Here is a 19,927-nt window from a genome sequence, read left to right as displayed (position 1 = left end):
AGCTTGATTCAATTCACAGGTATTTTACAATAGACTTCAGCTGTCTGTGAAAGGAACTGGATTGATTAGTGGCACAATTCATTCACTCTCCTAACCGCCCCCTTTCCATCAAACTTGCATGACCTATTGCTGGCAGCATCTTGACAGAGCACAGAAGGTTCACAGAGGATATAAGTAGAGGCAGAGGAAACACCACGAGCAGCTACCCTGAACCTTCTACTCTCTCATTGTCTCTGCAGGCGCCAGGCTTACAGGACCTGTGATACCATGAAGGTAGGTGGAAGGCATGAAAAGTTTGCAGTATTTTGATGGAAGAAATTTGTCTTTTTTTTTTCCTTTTTAAAATAAAAAAAAAAAAAAAAAAGATTTCATCGGAAAACTTTTTTTTTTTTTTTTAAATATCTGGACTTTTTGCATCCTCAAAAAAGTGAAATGCATTCTTTCTCGAAAATATCATTTAGGAAAATGTTATCTTAATGAAACATTTTAATATTTCACTTTCTAAAAGATGAATCAATCAGCAAATATTAAAGTAATTTTGGAGATGTCCTCACTAAAAGTTCACTTTTTTCTTTGTATTCACAGATATATTCTATATACACATTTTTCACCGAGGCTTCACAGTTACTGAGTTAATTTGTTAAAGATTTCTTCAAGTGAACGTAAAGACACATATCTGAGTGAGTCGGTCTGTGAGGAAGATGAAGGATGCTAATGACATTTTGATTTGATCTTTTTTTTTTTTTTTCTCTCCTTTGCTGGCAGGGTTTGAAGACCGTCACAATAGCGTATGTACTCACCCTTTTATTACTGGCAACATTTATCTCCCAGTCATGGAGCACGCCAAAGGTACGGCTGGTTTGATTTTTTTTTTTCCTATGATTACCAAAACAATTATTCATATTCTGACAGTGTGCTAAAGTCGGAAAAATATCTCCAGCTTTGAGCTTCAAATACTATTTCTTCTATAAAGGGCTCATTCCAGCGAAGAAACTGGACCCCGCAGGCTATGCTGTACCTCAAGGGCACCCGTATGTATCTAGCTACTGACATATAATAGGAGCAGGGTGACGATAAACATTTACTGTCACAATTTATCTATTTATTTACTTAGTTATGTAAATAAACCAATAAAGTTCTTTTCAAAAACATTTTTTCCAGAGGGAAGAAGGTTCATCTCAGAGGACCGAAAAGAAGGAGATGTCTACGACACTCTTCACCTAGGTACAATAAAGTATCCTGTAAAATGTAATAACAAATGAATAATTTTAAAAAAAATGTAAAGAACCTTTAGTCATCATTGGTGATAACCATAACTCTAATTTGAAAGCAAAATAGCCTCTTGAAAAAAATGGAAATGGTTTTTGATATGTGTGGGGAAAAAAAACATTGTGATTGCACAGAGTTTATGGTTAACACTGATGGTGACTTAGAACTCGCAGGGTTAACTTTCATTATTTAAAAAGAAAAAAAACTTTCTATGTTTATACACAGTAAGTGGTTTTCACAGCGGACCTTGACCTGCAATCACCTTTAGGACTGTGTGTTGTGTTTTCTTGATTGTCAGAGACTCGTAGTCAGAACACAGAGAAGCTGACTGTGGACCAGGCTGCTACTGTTCTGCTTAATTTCCTACAGCAGGCTAGAGAGGGAGGTGAGAGCAGAATCTGGACCTATGGGCTATAAGTTTCCTAAATCTATGTTTTTCATGCTTTGAGCATCACAAGATGCCATTATGGCCAATCTCTGGTTCAACTGTTTTTGAGAGAAGGTAGATATTTCTAGAGCTGATATCTCTAAAACTGGGTAACTCCTATACGGTACACTGTCATAGGGTACTCCCACCAAATATACAAAAAAAAATGATGCCCTTTAATATCTCTGTGAGAAAACATGAGTTAGGTGTTAGAGTTCCAGTTATGGGAACTATGGTACCGTCTATTTCCAGTGACTTTGAGTTGAAGCATGGCTGTCTCATGGCAGTTTTATGAAGGGGTTTTTGCAACACAAATTTGCTTTTATGCCTTAATAAAGAAAAGAGGTTGAAAGGCAACTAATTTGTTCCCGTTTGAATCAACTTTCGATTGCCTTTTCACTACAATCTGAAGGAAAAAAAAAAAAAAAAGAATTTCAAATCTTGTGACATTTAGTTCAAAATGTGTGCGTTTTGTTCTTTTTGCTCAATTTCAAACTTTCATTTACCATTCCTCTCTTCCAGCTGATGAAAACGCAGATGAGGTGTATATCCAGGAGCTACCAGTGTGGAAGAGGGAATATTTCTAATGTTTGTATCATTGCCAGACAACCTCTGATTTGTTCTGTGTGGAAAAAGGAAGCTGTAAATATAAATTCTCTAAATATGAAATGTGATGTTTTAATAAAAAGAGTTTAATTGAAAGTGTGTTTGGGGCATATTTTCTACTTTTATGGTCAGTGTTATTTTTCGGGTATATAATCAGTCACTGTAAAACAAAACAAAAATCAAGAAGCTCGAGATTTCAAAAATATAAATCAAGAATTTAAGCAAAACTGAAATTAGGTTACTTGGAAATTCAAGGAAAGATATAAGTGTAAACGTGATGATAAATAATAAAATAGAGTATAACAGAATTCTTGCGATATTAGACCACAAGATTACCTTGGAAAACTCAAAACATACAATCAACAACCATTTCAGTCCAGAGTGAAGCAAAGCATCTTTGAGAAAATGTGAAGTGGTAGTTGCATCATCCTATTAATTCCAATAGGATGTCACTTGTGCAATCATTAAAAAAAAAAAAAAAAAAAAAAAAAAAAAAAAAAAATCACAGAGAGTCAGTGGATACTGAGACACACAGTTTACAGATGTAACCAACTTTTTGCAGTCAAATGCTGCAGACCTTCCAACTTCCACTTTTTGGCCTTCAGATTAGCCCAAGAACAGTGCATAGAGAGCTTCAGTGTTCCCTTTGTTCAGTGTAAAGTCCACGTCTCTGTGTTATACTTCCTGTTTTACTTTGACAGTCCCTTGTCTCATGTCATTGTTTTTGGGTTTTGCTTTCCCCAATCTGAAGGCCGAGTTGAAGTTGGAAGGTCTGCAGCATTTGACTCTGCAGAAAGTTGGTTACATCTGTAAACTGTGTCTCAGTATCCACTGACTCTGTGATTTTTGTGATTGGACTTGCTGCACAAGTGACATCCTATTGGAATCAATAGGATGATGCAACTACCACTTCACATTTAAAGAAGAAAGTGATGGGCGAAATCTGCCCATGCAATGCAAACTGTTAAGACAATCCATTTACTGTCTATTCAGGGAGATTTGGGATTAACAGCCAATTGGTAGAGAAAAAATAAAAATTTGCAGGATTTGTTTGATGTAGTTGTAAAAAGCATGACAATATATTAAGTAATCCTAAGTATTCAGAATATGTTACTCACATTGAGTAATTTAACGAAATGCGTTACAAACTATAATTTGGGGCATGTATTCTGTAATCTGTCGGGGGAATACACTTTAAAAGTAACCTTCCCAACAAGTTAGGCGAGATCAAGAATATTGGTAAAGAACTGGAATTTAGGTTCCAGATATTTGATAAAAAAAAAATCTCTACTAAAATTACAATGAAGGCTACAGTGTCAAATTCATTGCTTATTCTAAAGTGCTCCTAAAGAGCAACCCTCTATCGCTTTATGCAAAGCGCAAACAAATGAATGGAAAGCCAGTGACACACACTTTATTCTACTCAAGTTTATTTTAAATAACTGTAATGTTCAGTTAGCATTTTCAGACTCAGCTTGACTAAAGTTATTTTGGCAAGCTAACATTTGAAGACAGATGAACTTTCTACAAACTTTATATAAAGTTTGTTATGCAGGGTGGACTTTATTGCCTGGCAGCAGAATAAGGGTAGCAATTGTTAACAAAAGGTGACGATGTGGGGGGGGGGGGGGGGGGGGGGTTGGTCTTCATTACTGGTGTAGACTGCAGGTGCTAACCAGGCAGTGATTTTTTTCCCCCTGCACACATTTGTCTGTCAAGTCCGTCTATCTGTAAAGGCCATAGCTATTCTGGAGCATTTCAGTTTCTTGACTCTCCTGGTTGCTGCTTCTTGCCCTCTGGCACAGCATTGAGCACAAATGGAGATTTTATATTCATCCGGTCCCTCTCGGCCTCCTCATCTTCATCATAGGGTTCATCATCTTCATCCTCAACATCACTGTGGTGGGGCGTGGAATGGATAGAGGCAGAAGGAGAGGGTGGAACTGAGTAGGGCCGTGGATACCGGAAACCCTCCGTCTGTGGAAACAAATGAGCCCACTTACTGCAAGTCAGTAATTCCTAAACAGAGATCTGTGAATTTGCTAAACTAATCTAAAGTTGAAATGGATAGTATAATTATGATTAGTGTGTGAACTCTATTAGGCTCCTCTGCTCACCTGGTAAAAGTAAAAAGGAAGCTGGGAGGCTGGCCTACAACCATGAAATGCTCATTTTTATCTTATAATCCCTTAGAAACATTAGACTTAAAAAGCACTTTTAAATACTTAGGAAATTCTTGTTACAGCAGTTGACTTCATCAAGAAAAGAGAACAAACAAGAACAACAACAAGTATATAGTTGTAGTATTTCAGACTCCCAGTTTGCAGCCAAACACAGAACTAGCCTTCCTAATCTGTTTATTCAGTCTGTTGGCATCACCAGCTCCACTCTGCTCTTCATAAGAAACTGACAGAAATTCTCCAGCACTTTGCTGCACATACTGAAGTATCTCAGCTCCCTTAGGAAATAGAGGATGCTCACCCCCTTCTTGTATACAGCCTCTGTGTTGGTCTTCCAATTCAGCCTTTTAATGTAGAAGTATCTGGATGTCAACTCCTGCACCACAGCGGCATCTTGTCCTACGATAGACACGGGACGTGTAGCCACCATCTTCGTTTAGAAATCCATCACCTTTCTGGTCTTTTTCCACATTCAGAAGCAGAGGATTTCTCTGCTCCACCAGTCCTCTGTACTCCTCGTTACCAACATATCCAATCACTACAAAAATCAGTATTTCTGTCGATGTCATGAGCTGGATTTTTACGTCTAATTTTAAGTGTGATGTGTGCAAGGTCAACAAGAATGGACGCAGCAAAGTTCCCCTTGGAGTTGCTGTATTGAACATTATCTCACATACTGCAGTTTGTCAGACTGTAATACATGAGATCCTAACTAGACAAACTGAGAGGTTTACTAACATTTCCTGTAGGTCTCTTAATCTGACCGAATCGTGTTAAACTTGAGAAATAAAAAAAGATGACCCTCAGCAAGCACCCGTTACCATCTAGATGGGAGCAAGGCTTATGTAGAGACCAAATATGAGAGTCGACGACGCAATCAATCTACATGCCACAATCTGAAGAGGGTCAAGTGATGTTTCCATGGACCATAACAAGTCTGTCAGACTCTCTCACATGTGATATGAGGGCAGCTGATCATTAGGATCTGATGGCATCAACTTGTTTGGTACAAGAACCACACAGAATTTAGTAACGCAGGATCACAGCTAGGTAGCAAAGGTCCTAGCCTCATGAGAACTGAGTGTAGCTCCAATAAGTCAAAAGATAGACGACCCCCCCCCCCCCCCAAAAAAAAAAGACATTACATCCATTACAGAGGACAAATGATTAGGCTGGGTCTCAGGAGGCTAGAGAGGGTGATGACCAAGGTTCTTAGGGTAACTTAAGTTGTAAGGCCAATATTAAATCAAAAGGGGATCAGACATAATCCCCAATGGCGGTAAACTCTTTAAATCACTTCAAAGCTCTATTTTCTCCTCGACATAAAGTTGTGTGCACAATTATAATCCAAATCCCTTGTAAAGGATTCCTTACCTTCAGAGGGGCCATGGGATCCATCTTGAACTTGTCTGGGAAAGCTCTGCTAAGGGCCAGGTGACGTGCATGTATGTAGAACTGTCAAACAAGTCAGAAATATATCAAGAACTGAACAAACATTTCAATGAAATGTGAAATGTTACTTTTAAAGTGTATTCCACTGATTGCGATGTGGCCGTCTGAACTACCACTTCTAGTTAATCTTGACCATGCTAAGAATACATCCTTCAGTAATGACAAAAGTAGTCTTAAAGTTGGTGCATGCTTTGTTTTACATATGGACCAATTATGAAATCTTGTATGCTTGTTTTGCAATCATCTTGGAGGTCAACAAGTTATCCTGTTCAAGGAGAGGGTGAACTATATAGGAGATCAATACATGGCACAGTATAAAAGGAGAATGGAAAATCATTGTACCACAGTTCACATGAACCACAGCATGGTAGCCCTATATTTGACTTGTGTAAGTGGAATAGCCTAGCGCAACCAAAGTTGGCAGATGGCTGTTCACTGTTGTATACCTGTATCTGGTAAACAGCAAAGGCACTAATAAAATCTGATTATTTGTTGGCTGAACCAGAACATAGTTCAGTAGTACAGTCCCGTTTTCTCTGTTCATGTCCTGTTCTGACTTTAATCAAATAACTATTCAGGGCTTCAGAATCAGAAACAGACCCGTCCCAGGTATCTCCAGTCCAGAAGGTCAGACAGCCTCTCAGTTCGGTTGCGCTGGATGATACGCTGCCGCCGAGACTGCTGGCAGAAACTGAACATGAACTGAGTTAGCTGGTTGCAGGACTCCTCAGCAGAACGGAAGCGTCGGTCCACTATATAGATACCTGACAGAGACAAAACATAATCCATAAGGATGAACGCACATAATTCACAGTGTTTGTGTGCCCATGGGTGTGCATGCACTCACGCACCATATGCAGCAGGGTCCGAGACATGCTCCTCCATGAAGCAACCAAAACCTGACAAATTGGTGGTCACGCTAGGAATGCCCATTACAGTACACTCACCTGGAGAACAGAAGACAATACCATTCAGATGATTACAGTAGCAACGAATTGGAGCTGCAGTGGTTGGACAGAGAATTGATCAGTTTAAGAAATTAACTACTTCTGAGGATCCTAAAATAGGACATGTACTTTTTGAATTTGCATCGTTGGTTTACTTAAGGGTCTTTATATTTTAGAGAGCCATATATATTTTAAGCCTATCCCAGCAGTCATTGGCGTGAACCTGTGGCACTTGCCTCATTCAAGGGGTGCTTTGGGTGCACCCTGGACAGGTTGTAAAGGGCATTACCCTAGCTAATACTAGAGGCAGACAAACATTCACACCCTCAGGAAATTTAGAATCATAAATTAACCTATGGAGCATGTCTTTGAACCATGGAAATAAATTTGAGCCCCAAACAATATGCACAGGTGAAGTATAAAGCATTTGTGTAGAAACATGTATGCCTGGCTACAATATGAGGATGGTCAATCTACCAGGTGTGTAGCCCCATGGTTCATAGTAGGAAGGGAACACTCCAAGGTTACAACCACGGACAAAATCCTCGTAGTCCATTGGCAGCAGAGGACTAGTCGAGGACAGGAACTCGGGGTGGAAAACAACCTGAGAGGGTGACACAGATAAGAGTTGCCCATGTCCTTATTTGGCAGCATAGCACACATTAAAACATCAAAGTTAAGCCAGTTTGTTTAATAACCACAAGTCAATAGATTAAAGACCAACTGTGTAGTCACAGTAGATCTCTCTCCATTTTAATTTTACTTTTTTAATATATATCACCATCGAGAGAGATCTTATCACACCTGACATGGTTGACAATGTTTTGTCTACCTTGACACGGTCATTCCTGGAGTTGAAGAGGCCAACACGTCTGATGTTGGACAGGATGGGATCTGTTGAGTCGTCCAGCATGTTGTGAGTGGTTACTGGAGGGAGGCTGTGCCTCTGCAAGCCAGGAGGTTAAAGTATGTGATTAGGATAGATAAACAAAAGTGAGGAATTCAATTGACCCCTGAGTGATTTAAAAAACTTTGGAGAGTGCCTATTGACCTGGCCCTTAGGCAATGGGACCCAGCCAGATGCAGTCCAAAGAAGCTACACTGGTTTCCCTCCAGTAGGCCCACCACCTGCGGGTTAGGGTTAGAAGGCGCTATAGGCATTGGGTACATTGGGTGGCAGGCAACGTTCAAAGGCCCTACAGGCGGGCGGTGGTCCAGTCTCCAGATATCAGGGCTGGCTATTGGGAAATGGAACATCACACCTCTGGTGGAAGAGAAGCCTGAGCTTGTGAGAGGTTGAGAGATATCAACTAGATATAGTCTGGATCTGGAACCATCCTTGGCAGGAGCTGGACTCTGTTCTAGTCCAGAGCTGCCCTCAGATCTTAGGAGGAATCTGGAATCGGGCATCGAAGCCAGAGAAGATACAGACCCATCATCATGTGGAATGTGAGATTCTTCACAGTAACGTGGCCCTGGCATCAGTGGGCTTATAGAGAGGGCATCTTATCCATCCAATTAACCACACTAACACGAGAAAGTAAGACAGTCCATGTTTATCTGCATCTAATCTAGGCTGACAGAACCAAGGAGAGCAGAAATAAGATGGGAGGGGGTCTGGCTGTGTTTGTAAATGAGTTACATCATCCAACTATCAAAAAGACACTCTGCAGCAAGGACATTGAGCTGGTAAGCTAGTAGAATGAGGCCGTATTATCTACTGTGGGAGTGTACATATGTTATCGTGTACATGTGTTATCATGATAACATGTCTTCCTTCTCTCTCCCCAACCAGTTGCAGCAGATGGCCCCGCCCCTCCCCGAGCCTAGTTCTGCTGGAGGTTTCTTCCTGTTAAAAGGGAGTTTTTCCTTCCCACTGTCGCCAAAGTGCTCGCTCATAGAGGGTCATATGATTGTTGGGTTTTTCTCTGCATGTATTATTGTATGTCTACCTTAAAGCGACTTGTTGTGATTCAGTGCTGTATGAATAAATTTCAATTGAAAATTGAATAACTGTATGTGCCGCACTCTCTGCCAATACGGCAACAGCCTGCGATGTTATCCATACTGTTAACAGCAGACTACAAAAGGAGCCCTTTTTCTGATCTCCAGGGATTTTAAATCATGTCTCCCCACAACCCCCCCCCCCCCCACCACACCACACCACACACCTGTGTGGCGTAGATGGCTCTCTTCATAATGGTGAAGTCATCTCGGTCCAGAATGTTGTTGAGATCAGGGATCTGCCCTCTAATGACAGAAGACATACAGATCATCATTGATCTGCAAGTTTACACAACACTTTGATATCAACATCAAATACCTTAGCAAGTAGAAATACTTACTTTAACAGAGCATCATACAGCTTTCTACCAAATTTCTCCTTAACAGCATGAGCTGTATCCCTGTTAAAAGCAAAGGAAATCTATCACCACTGCAGTTGTTGCTTAGTTTGAAGCACCAACAGTAACAGAAAATCATTATTTAGAGTTAAAGAGTTAAAGCAGGGAAGGAGCAAAGTTCCTAAGTTGCATTTTTGCTGAAACATGCCCACCTTGGCAAAGTACACATTTTTTTAAATCAATGTTGGATAATGACGAGTCTTTCAGTACAGCTTCCTAATGGAGGTAAACACTTTGTTCAGGCTGCAGTTAAATCAGGTTTGTGTTTCAAATCAGATCAATACCAGGCTGTCTCAAACTGTCTGCTATTTACAAGTGAAGATTGGATTTGTCTGATGTGTCGTGGCTGCCCAGAAGGGTCGATAAGCCCAAGTTTGAAGCAATAAATGTTGTGTAGGTGATCACCACAAACAGGTGGTGAAGAGCTACACGAAAAGTTCAGGGAACTTGAGCATCAGTAGCTCCTAAAAATAAATTCTCCAAACAACACTCCTTTGTCTCATTCCTCAGTGCATTTTCTTCCTCATTACCTGTTGGCATCCATCCTCCGTTTGTGCGTGAGCAACAACATGGCAGAGACGACTTAGAAGGCACTGCAATTCCCAGGCTCTATTTCAGACTCCATCCATGTGCCGTTCTTTATAGCATTCTTTTAAATTGGGGGGCAGATGCACTACAACCTCTGGGATTTACAATTCTGCCAAAAACTGCAGTTCCTCAAGTGATCAGTGAGGGAGAAAATCCCAACAGATTTCCACATTAAAGTGTCATGTTAAATATCTTAAAATGTAATTTTAAAACTTTACAGCAGAAGGGACAGAGCATAAACTGACAATTATCTCAATTTGCCTTCCTTTAACACTGTATAAATAAATAAATTTAATAAGTAATAAGCAAAGCAGGACGTACCAGAGCTGTTTACGTACTGCCTGCCCCTTCAGTGATTCCACATTGAAGTTGTTAGTTTTCGCTGGCATGATGAAGAAAACTACGACAGTCACATCATTTCGGTGGACCTGCAGAGACGGTGAGGATGGGTTTCCATTTGATGTGTACAACACAACACTACCAAAAAGGCACAAAACAAACATAGCCTTACCCGCAGCAGGTAGTTCAGTCTGGACAGTGATTCAAGGAAAATATCTGCTCCCTTGTTTGAGAACTCATAGCGCCCAGCAATGAAGAAGATGAGGGTTTTATCCAAGTTGAAGTCCAGGTGACTACCAAGATAATAAAGATTAATAAAATGACATGACAATTTCATTTTATTGAGTACAACAAACTTTGAGAGATGCTAGAACTACTTTTGGTACAAACCCATAGAAGTGTCCCCTGATAAACTCCTGGATTTGGGACTTGTTGGTGGAGTGCAGGTTTTGAAACTCGTGCATGGCTGAGAACTTCTTCACATTCAGCCCATTTGGGGTGACCACATCTGTACCAACATAGGAAAAGATGGTTTTATCCATTTTCTGTTGACAGTGATATAGAAATTACTTTACGTTTAGCTTCAAAATTTTATTTCGAACTGGAAGGTATTTTTGCCATCAATCCATGGAATACAGTCATGTTCCCATTTCAGAGTCCCCCCATCTTATACCAAATGTCAGTATGGTGATGAAGGGCTTGTTTTATAGCCAAGTCCTGGGCACCTTGCAGTTGTATGTCCAAGTATTTTAGAGACGGATGTGATGGATTACCCAATTTTTCACTTTGAGCAAATTGTTTGACTGTCTGAACATCATACAGGAACTGATTACTTCAAGTTACTGTTGCTAGTTATCACTACAAATTAATCAATCATGATGTGTATTTAGCTACAGGACTGTAGTGTGATTTGTGAAAACCTTGCATGGATGGTCAGAAAACAAATGGACAACTTAAACAAAACTACATTCTTGTGGAAACAGTATAGTGAAAAATTTCCACCTGGTTTCCTGTGCAGCATGTGGTTGGCCTCCACAGCAGTGATCTGAGAGACTGTCGTGAAGACGTGAGCACAGTGAACTGCTGCTCTCTCTAGGCAGTATCGGTGGTAGATCTGCCTCTCACCAGCCTCCTTGTCAATGTTAAACTACCACACACACAAAAGAAAGAAAGAAAGAAAGAAAGAAAGAAAGAAAGAAAACAACACACCACACACGCACACACACACACAACACGAAAAACATTCATTTTACTTTAGGAGACAAAACAATTTTTAATTATCAAGCATTTTTCTAAACCTGTCCAGAGCAGCAGAATAATTGTCTGAATGCTTTGTTTTACCAAATATATTTGCTTTCCCATGAGAAAAGTAGACTCTGGGCTCCTTTTGTTTGTTACAATTTTTTTTTTTTTAATTATTCACATTGTTTGTGGATAAAATGCTTGGGTTGATGGGGGTGGAGAGTAGAGTGGCAAAAGCCAGAAGAAGTGGAAGAATAGAAGGGACCAAAAAAAGGATGGGGGTTCAGTGAGGATGACCCCGACAGACATGCTGGGTCTTCATCTGTAACAAAGTACACTAACGATACAACACATAAGACAAAACAGAGGGAGGTACACAAACAAATATAGAGTTATGCTGTGCGTGGATGCAAGTGTGACTCTTGAAACATTAAGGTTCATACTTGAAAAATGAGGATGAGATTGCACTATTTTAGTTCACCGCATCCTCATTAATTCTACAAAGCAAGATCTCAACTTCTCTCTTGGGACCAAAAAAGTTTTAGTTATAACAGTATGTATAATTATGACTTTGGGGCATAGTTGTGAGCATAAACAAGAGCATAACAAAATACTACAACTCATTTATTCAATTAAATGAATTTTAAAAAAAAATCTCTTTTAAAGTTCATTTACAGTCTGCAAGTCTGAAAATGATCCTGCTTTGTTTTACCGTATTGGCTGCATTTTCAGACTCTCAGTTAACGAGATTCCATCGACAGAATAAGTGATGGTCCTAAGAATCATCTGTCAATTATCCATTCGGTCAAGGAGTAACCTTTAGCTCCACAATGACCTTTAGCTTGTGTGGCCAATTACAAACATTGCATTGACATCTCCAAATGTAGCTCGACATTACTAATGATGCTCTAAGTAGTCCTAAAAGAGTTAAACCTTTAAATATGAGCATAAATCTTATGGCTGATCTTTGTAGGCAGATAGGCATGCGTGTGTGCGTGCACGCATAGTTTGTGATGGAGGTGGGATGTCAGGAGACAGATCCTCTCTTAAGATGAGAACTTTTTGTTTTCATAGTTACACTGCAATAGGCCTCGGCATGCTGTGGGCTTCTTTTCTTCACTCAGTTTTTGCATTTCATATTGTAGGGTAAAGGCCCTACAATATGAAATATAAAAGTGATTGCTATTGTGATTTGATAATATAAATAAAATTGAATTTAAATCAACTCCGCTCAGTACCAATATAGAAAAATGCTCAGGTTTTTTTGTTTATTGAAATCTCATGCCTATTGTAGTGCCCATATGGTTTACAAACACTGATTTTTTTTCTTCTGTTAGGGTCAAAAGGATTAAACTACTACCCAATTCAACGATGTGATATAGATTTGTAATGAATTTAATTTGTACATTATAGACAACATATCAGCTGTAAAGATTCAGCTCTGATTCACAATAAAACATTGACAAATTGTCCTGCCTGTAATTTTAACTAGAGTCATAAGAAGGGAATGGCTTGGCATCCATGACCGTTACAGGCCAACTACAAACACTGTTACTATGTGTGCAGGTATCCGTTTCCTGATAGGGGAGTTCTCTTGTTCTCTCACCTTGTCCAGGTTGTTGTAAAAGTCAGTGTTCCCAGCACAAAGGTATCTTCCCAGCAGGGTGGCATGTGTTGTGAATACTGTCGCCATGGGAATTTTGCGTGAGCGAGAGAGAATAAGTCCAGGACCTGCCTGCCATTCATGGAAGTGACTGATGACATTAGGTTTGTCTCCAAGGTGGTCTGTCAACTAAAAACACAAAAGAAAGCTGCCATGTTTACTTATGCTAACCATCTCAGCGATGCATATTGAGTTGTTTTTGTTTTTAAATCCAAAACTCGGCATAGGAGCTAACAAGACAATTAGGTTCACTTATAATGCACCTCTTTGAAGAACCATGCAATAAGGGAGCCCAAAATGAGCGAGTCATTGGCTTCTCGGTCATGGTAGGGCAGACCGATGTTGCAGGTGTCCCAAAGGTCCCCTTTCCAGCGGTCCAGGTTCCAGGCTGCTGAGCCTATGTCAAACAGGATTACATAGGGGCTGCCCTCAATCAGCCAGCGACCAAAATGAACCTGCATTAAGAACAAGTTCAGTTTTATTAGGGACACTTTCAGAATTAAGTGCTTCTGTGCTTCTATCCCAGGATATTCAGTTTCATGGCAACAGTTTTAGCCTGAGTTTAGCCTAACCCTAACCCTACTTGGGGCGTAGGCGGTATGAAGGTTCTGGTTATATCCACTTTGCTAAGAGAAATTTTGGACGCATGCATTTGAAGTATAAAGCGATCACTATATTGTGTTGTTTTTTGCATGATAGCAATATACAGCCAAGTTGTGTTCTTACAAACACATTTTCTATCTGCTCTTAAAGTTAGACAATATGACTTAGGCATCATTTTTAAACATCTCCAAGGAGCCTCACAGCTTTAGTGTAGCTTTTTACTAAAGTCATACTAATTGTTATCTCCTTAAGAAATGTATTCTGACAGTATGATCTGCAACTGCCTCATCAGCATATGTGCACCCTCTAGTGGCAAAACATGCATTTGGCATCTGAGCCTCCTGTGTAAATACCATTCAGTGACCATCCTCATCCAGCAATCACAATGCAATCACATCATTCCCATCATACACACCGTACATCCAGGGCAGCCCAAACTGTATGACAGTGATATTCATCATTTCACAATGATGAATAACTAATTTCATGGGTGAAAACCCCCAGACCCACCAGTCCCCCTTTATGGTTAAGCAAATTGTACGCCTGTCAACTCAGTAGGTTTTGGTGTGTCAACTGGTACACAGATAATCTTTTTCCTCTCCTATCCCTCACCTGGCAGCCATTGTGGATGAGCGCATCCATGGCCTTCCTGATGGCGGGATTTGGTGGCTCACAGCTCTCCACCTGAGTCTTGAAGTTGTGCTCGAAGTAGGGCCCCATCATGTAGTAGTTGTCTCCCCATTCATCCACAGTGATCTTAGCCTTGGTCTGGATAACTGTGTAGATTCCCCCAACTATAGTGACACACAGGGCAAGTGAAAAGACCTGAAGTCACTGCAAAGTGTTTCAAACTTTTGACTTGACTTTTCTTTTAAAATTCTTGTAAGAAGTCCAATAGGAACCAGACTGCATGTTCAGACTCCTAACACATTACTACAGTAATCTGGGGAGGGAAAAAAATAAAAATAAAGACTGTCAGTGTTTGGTGGCATCATGGTCTCCACATTCCAACAAATTAGAATTACAATTGAATTTTAAAAAAAAATGCATGTAAAGAATGACTTCTGTCACAGCTTGACGTTATTAAAGTCTGAGTATTTTGATTGCTCACAAGATAATACTCACGGTATTCTCAGTAGTCTGAGTATTATGGTGTTTTGGAAAACTAGATGTCCACAAGGAAACAACAATAGTAGTGGTAACAGTAGCAACAGTTTAATCATACAGCCCTTCCAAAAATGCCATACCTGCTGACTTTTTCTATAATTGGACTGTCATGAATTTTAACATTTAACATGCTAACTGAGGCCTGGTGGGGGGTTAACCCTCTGGGGTCCAAATCACATGACCGATTTAAGACAGTATAGCAAGAAGATGCAGCCACGAGTCTTCATCAACTTCTTTTGAAAGTGTGGACTTCAAACTATATATCAGTTTTTAAATTGTGTGATAGGTCACGGAAAACCAGAGTTATAATAAGTTTTCTGAAAGCTATCGACACGTTTAGTCCCGAAAGAAACTGTTAAAAAGGTTGGTTTTTTTTGTTTATTTTTGTTTTGTTTTTTTTAACTGTGGCAAGCCAATAGTGCCGTAAATCGCGACTTTTCCTAACCCATCTGGTTAAGAAATGGCGTTAAAAATCGCCGTTTAATTAGTCGTTTAACTATTTGATGCAGAACACCTGATTATTCTGTAAATAGCTTTAAATGCTTATATTAGAAAAAAAGAAGAAAAAACACCTGAGGCCTTGGCTAGATTTTTTAGGAAAGTAGTTCCATATAACGTTGTTTGCAAAACTTGTGCATAATTGTTTTTCAATTTATATCTGCATTTCAAGTTATGAAAATGATTTGTTAACCATGTTTGTAGGTTTTGCAGTTTAAGAAAAAAAAAAAAAAAAAAAAAAAAAAAAAAAAAAAAAAAAAACACACCACACCCAGTAACTTTTCCTAACCTGATTATATTATTTGTGTGATTTTAGATTTTTGTGGTAATACAGTACATCAAAATGAAAAGAAAAAAAACCCCAAATCAAACGGAGTGCTGACAAGAATTATTTTAAACAAGGCAAGGTAAACAGTTTTAAAATGTGAAATATACAAGGTAAAATCAAAAGTATTGAAAAACAGCCAATTAAACCCCAGAGGGTTAAGTTTCTGAGTATCATTGGGGTGAATTTGCTGGAATGTCAACTTCTGGTTAAGACTGAAAACTGTTTTGAATGCTTTGACTTGTGAATGCTCTCTCTGCAGAATGACTCATTTCAAATTGCTGAAGGAGCAGCCTTATAACCCTTTCCAGACTGAAGGGCAACAAAAATTGCTTCCTCATAATTTTGATTTCCATCTTCATTGGCATTAGGTTAATAGACACCTGAATGATAATTAAACAACTGCTACTTCTATAGCTGTTCACATTTCCTGATCAGTTAATCAAATCCATTTAGTAGCAGCAACTGGCTGCTTTTTAGTCTCCTAATTCCTGTGGAAGAAAGAAAGATGTTCCTAGTTTTTCTATACAGTATTTTTGCCTTTTGGTTTACTTTTGTTGAATAACGTTTTATTATGTGCTGAGACAAAATCCAGATTTTCACAAAAGAGAAAATACACCTACATATATTATCATCAGCTGTTAAGTCATTTAGTCAAACACTAAATCACTGAAAATAGTCAGGGGCTATCAAATGCTTTAACAGATCTTTTATACAAATCCATTTTGACCAGGAGCTGATGCCATTTGTAGCAGACACAAAATTTCTGCTTTGTAGGGGTCAAAGCACATGTGGTAATGTTTTTCAGTCTCACTAGACAGCATAAAGACAAATACTGATATTATCACCAAAACATTTAGTGGAGAATGACGTCTGAGCTGCATCAGAGAGCAGGGATTATATAAACAGTAAAGCGAGCGAAAACAGCAGAGCGCGTGATAACCTCTGAACCTTAATGTTCAAATTATTATTTATTTTTAGATTCATTAACTTGAAATTAAAAAGGTTATTGAACACAACATAAAAATCTGCAAGTGTCACATTTAAAAAAAAAAAAAAAAAAAGCTGGCAGTTTCCGTATCCAGGCAGCAGAAATTTCCACATCTTTAATATGCATAAAATGTTCTCAGTGATTCGAGGCTAAAGCCACAATTAGTACTGTAACATGACACCTGCTGTCCACATGCAAACCAATTCACTATTCAGTCATTTCATCTTTTTTGTGTTTAGGACACTACATGAGCATCAGGAATTTATCTGCAGCTTAATGTTTAACTCTTCAGAGGGAGCCACTCAGTGTATTTCAATATTTGCTCTTCAAAGGGCAAAGAGTCACTCTTTCATAAAATATTACTAATATTAACAGACAGAAGATTTTTTTAAAACAAACTTGTCATGTATGGCATTACAGACACAAATTAAAGTGATGTTTAAACTGAAATACTGATACTTTAAAGATACACATTTGTTACTGTTCATTGTGGTTTTAGAAGTTTTTTTTAAATTCCTTTGATTCATAGATATTTATACATTCTGTATATTGTTTTTCTAGCTACAAGAGTCATTAAAAAAACAAAAAAAACAAATATATACACACGCACACTGAAATATGTTGACTCAAACACATTAATATGACCTAACTGATTCAAATGAAATACATACTGCAAAGATACATCCAGTGTTTCACTGTACGAACTGGAAATATAAGTAATACAGTTCTGATGAAACTGACCTTTGTTGGTGACCTCCCAGGATACTTCGAAGAGCAGCAGGTCCTCCACAGGCAGCTCGTCCTCCTCCCAGGGAGGCAGCACCCCGGTCAGGGATGTCATGGAAAGCGAACGGGACAGCGGCATCTTACAGTTTCTGGGGGTCCAACAAACGTCACTGTTGGGAAGAAGCTACGCTTAGTCTGAATGGAAGACCTTCGAACCTGTTGTGGCTGGAGGCCAGAAAGAACTTTCCTCTCCGAAGGCAAAGACAACACTTAGTTTAAAAAAAAAAAAAAAAAAAAAGTCACGAGGGCAAAGCACTTCCACCCCGCCTACCTTCCATAATCATGTCAGGGTGAAAGGTTTGGTTTTGGGGTTGCGTGTGATAAAACAAACTGCAGCTGTGTGCGCAGTCTTACTATTCATTTATTTTATTTATCTCTCTGAGGAGTAAAGGCCTAAACTGATCACTGCTTTAGGCTGACTGCATGTTAGATTAAAAGTGTTGTTTTTAGAGCAGATACTAAAAAACACCTTTACATTCCACTTAATACAACCAAATAAGGATTCTACAAACTGCTGGTCATGTACAGAGAAATTTCTGTGCTCACGCAAAAAAAAAAAAAAACCCAGCATAAAGCCTGTTTTCTCCCCTTAGTACTGTCAAACTCCAGAGAAGTCACAGACTATATCAATGGAAGCTTTTCACTCCTGAGTCAACTATATTAGCTAGCATGCACATGTCCTGAACAGCCTGTGGGAGAGCTCCATGAGGAACCACCCTGCTGCTGCTTAACAAGGCAGAGCTGATTAGCAAAGGTGCAGCAGCTTGTGCCAATCTGACGCTTCTCTCCTTAAACCTTACCAGAAACCTCAGCCCACTACCACAAACCTACCTGTAGTTAATTAGATAACTATTCTTACCTAATTAAGACTATTTTTTTGTTATAGTTTGTAATAAGGAATAATTTTGTAATCTGAATTTCTAAAACCAATAAATGCAAAAATCTAAATCTGCAAAGTAATTTGTATCTAATTGAGACTCTTTGCAGACCTCAATGAGCTCTTACACTGGCTGACTGGTTTATGTAGTCCTCTTCTCTACAAGCCATATTTAACCATACATCTATGTGGAGTATGTTCTCCTGGTGCTATCACCAGGAGAACATACTCCACATAAGGGAACATGAGGGAACACTGCTAATCACTGCACTGCAAAAAACAATGTGGGCTTTACAAATAACTGGGAAACTGTCTGGGAAAAAACTGGTGTTGTTAGGTGAGACAGCATCCATCCCACTTTGAATGGAGTACTTTCATTTCCACCCAATGTGTACCTATCCATAGTTGGGCCCATGAAGCAGAGCTGCAGTCTTACACACCTCTGTGCAACTTCTTTCCTCTTTCATATACAATGGTAGGCAGACCCTTCAGCTTTTAGGCGCCTCTTCTATGGAAAAAAAAACTGTTAGGGTCAGTAGCCCGATGGCCTGTGGATTGTCCTTGCTTTCACACAGCTGTAGCAGATGACAGGAGTGTGAACAGTGTGTGCTGTGGGTGGGTGTGGTCCTTGATGATGTTACGTGCGCTTTTTCTGACCCGAGTGTTGCAAATGTCCCTTATACATTTTATTTTATTTATTTATTTTTATTTATTTTATTTTTTTGGAGGGGGGGTTCCCCCTCTCTTTTCTGGTATAGTAAATAATGGAACATTTATTTATTTATTTAAAAGAAAGTAGGTGGGTGATGATAAAGCCAGTATTTCTTGGAGTATGCATGGAGGGTTTTACCTCAAATCCAGCACCCTCAGACTGTACGCTAAGCGGAAGGATGGTGGCCGAGGACTGGATAAACCCAGGAGGATGTGTGGGTGTAGTCAGAATTTAAAATGCGAGTAGTTCCAACACTGTCCCATCCGACTTGGGGGGGTGACCTATACTGCAGCCAGACACCAGGGGGCGATAGAGACGTTCTGGCTTCATTTTGGGGAGCTGTTAGGTCGTCCATGTTTTCTACAGTCATTGATCCATACAGTTATGTGTGGTTTTTTTATGCTTAAATGACTCGGGTCCGTGTTAAGTGTTTAACAAGAAAAGAAAAGAAAGAAAGAAAAAAGGATCACATACAAGAGCTGTACAAAAAATGAGTGGAAAAAGTAGCAAATACACACTTTGAAAACCCTTCACGGAGCTGCAGAACTAGTGATCAAGACCACTTTAAAAATTTACAAAAGATTCACTGGAAGCAAAACATAGAGAAATGAGGGGTGGCTAAAGACTTTTGCACTGTACTAGTTGTCCCAGCTGAAAAAAGAATGATAAAACTAGAATATTTTTATAGCGACGACTCATTCCGCATTGCCGCTCCAGGTTTTTGATTGACTCTGTTTTTTTATGCAGCATAGTTTTTTTTGTATTCAATGATGTTCTCAGCATTTCGTCGAAGAGCTGATAAATGACTTGAGCACCGTCAGTCAGCTCTACAATTTACAGGACAGATACACGC

General features: G+C 39.4%; 2 protein-coding genes across 4 annotated transcripts; one reads left to right on the top strand and one right to left on the bottom strand.

Annotated features, from left to right (window-relative positions):
• Positions 1-185: 185 nt before the first annotated feature.
• spx (spexin hormone) lies at positions 186-2,500 on the top strand. The gene is made up of 6 exons (XM_005475105.4): positions 186-273; positions 766-849; positions 974-1,031; positions 1,162-1,224; positions 1,568-1,654; positions 2,219-2,500. Exons 1-6 carry the CDS (start codon positions 268-270, stop codon positions 2,281-2,283), a joined length of 363 nt encoding a protein of 120 aa, XP_005475162.1. The 5' UTR covers positions 186-267; the 3' UTR covers positions 2,284-2,500.
• A 1,460-nt stretch (positions 2,501-3,960) lies between these two features.
• gys2 (glycogen synthase 2) lies at positions 3,961-18,244 on the bottom strand. Of its 3 annotated transcripts, XR_001222970.3 has the most exons (17): positions 17,441-18,244; positions 14,331-14,512; positions 13,379-13,570; positions 13,059-13,244; positions 11,213-11,357; positions 10,601-10,718; positions 10,383-10,503; positions 10,193-10,299; positions 9,227-9,286; positions 9,053-9,131; positions 7,714-7,827; positions 7,359-7,485; positions 6,786-6,881; positions 6,535-6,698; positions 5,857-5,937; positions 4,784-4,881; positions 4,149-4,279 (listed from the first exon to the last, which is right to left on the bottom strand). XR_001222970.3 is itself a non-coding variant. In XM_013264587.3 (16 exons), exons 1-16 carry the CDS (start codon positions 17,562-17,564, stop codon positions 4,061-4,063), a joined length of 2,115 nt encoding a protein of 704 aa, XP_013120041.1. In that variant the 5' UTR covers positions 17,565-18,244; the 3' UTR covers positions 3,961-4,060. The 3 variants fall into 3 exon arrangements, 2 of the variants coding, with proteins under 2 accessions (XP_013120041.1, XP_019201169.1); XM_013264587.3 differs by lacking the exon at positions 4,784-4,881 and having other exon boundaries at positions 3,961-4,279; XM_019345624.2 differs by lacking the exons at positions 4,149-4,279; positions 4,784-4,881 and adding an exon at positions 5,002-5,020.
• Between the last annotated feature and the right edge of the window lie 1,683 nt (positions 18,245-19,927).

This window comes from Oreochromis niloticus, linkage group LG15 (assembly GCF_001858045.2).
Source record: "Oreochromis niloticus isolate F11D_XX linkage group LG15, O_niloticus_UMD_NMBU, whole genome shotgun sequence".
Taxonomy (NCBI): domain Eukaryota; kingdom Metazoa; phylum Chordata; class Actinopteri; order Cichliformes; family Cichlidae; genus Oreochromis; species Oreochromis niloticus.
The sequence above is the reverse complement of the archived record's forward strand: the minus strand, read 5'-3'. Positions and strand labels throughout refer to the sequence as shown.

Coding starts and splice junctions, on each gene's coding strand:
- gys2 (XM_013264587.3), bottom strand. CDS start 17,564: ATGCCGCTGTCCCGTTCGCTTTCCATGACATCCCTGACCGGGGTGCTG. Junction 9,287..10,192: donor GCAGTACGTAAACAGCTCTG/GTACGTCCTGCT, acceptor TGCTTTTAACAG/GGATACAGCTCATGCTGTTA. Junction 6,699..6,785: donor CTCGGACCCTGCTGCATATG/GTGCGTGAGTGC, acceptor TGTCTCTGTCAG/GTATCTATATAGTGGACCGA.
- spx (XM_005475105.4), top strand. Junction 850..973: donor AGTCATGGAGCACGCCAAAG/GTACGGCTGGTT, acceptor TCTTCTATAAAG/GGCTCATTCCAGCGAAGAAA. Junction 1,032..1,161: donor GCTGTACCTCAAGGGCACCC/GTATGTATCTAG, acceptor CATTTTTTCCAG/AGGGAAGAAGGTTCATCTCA.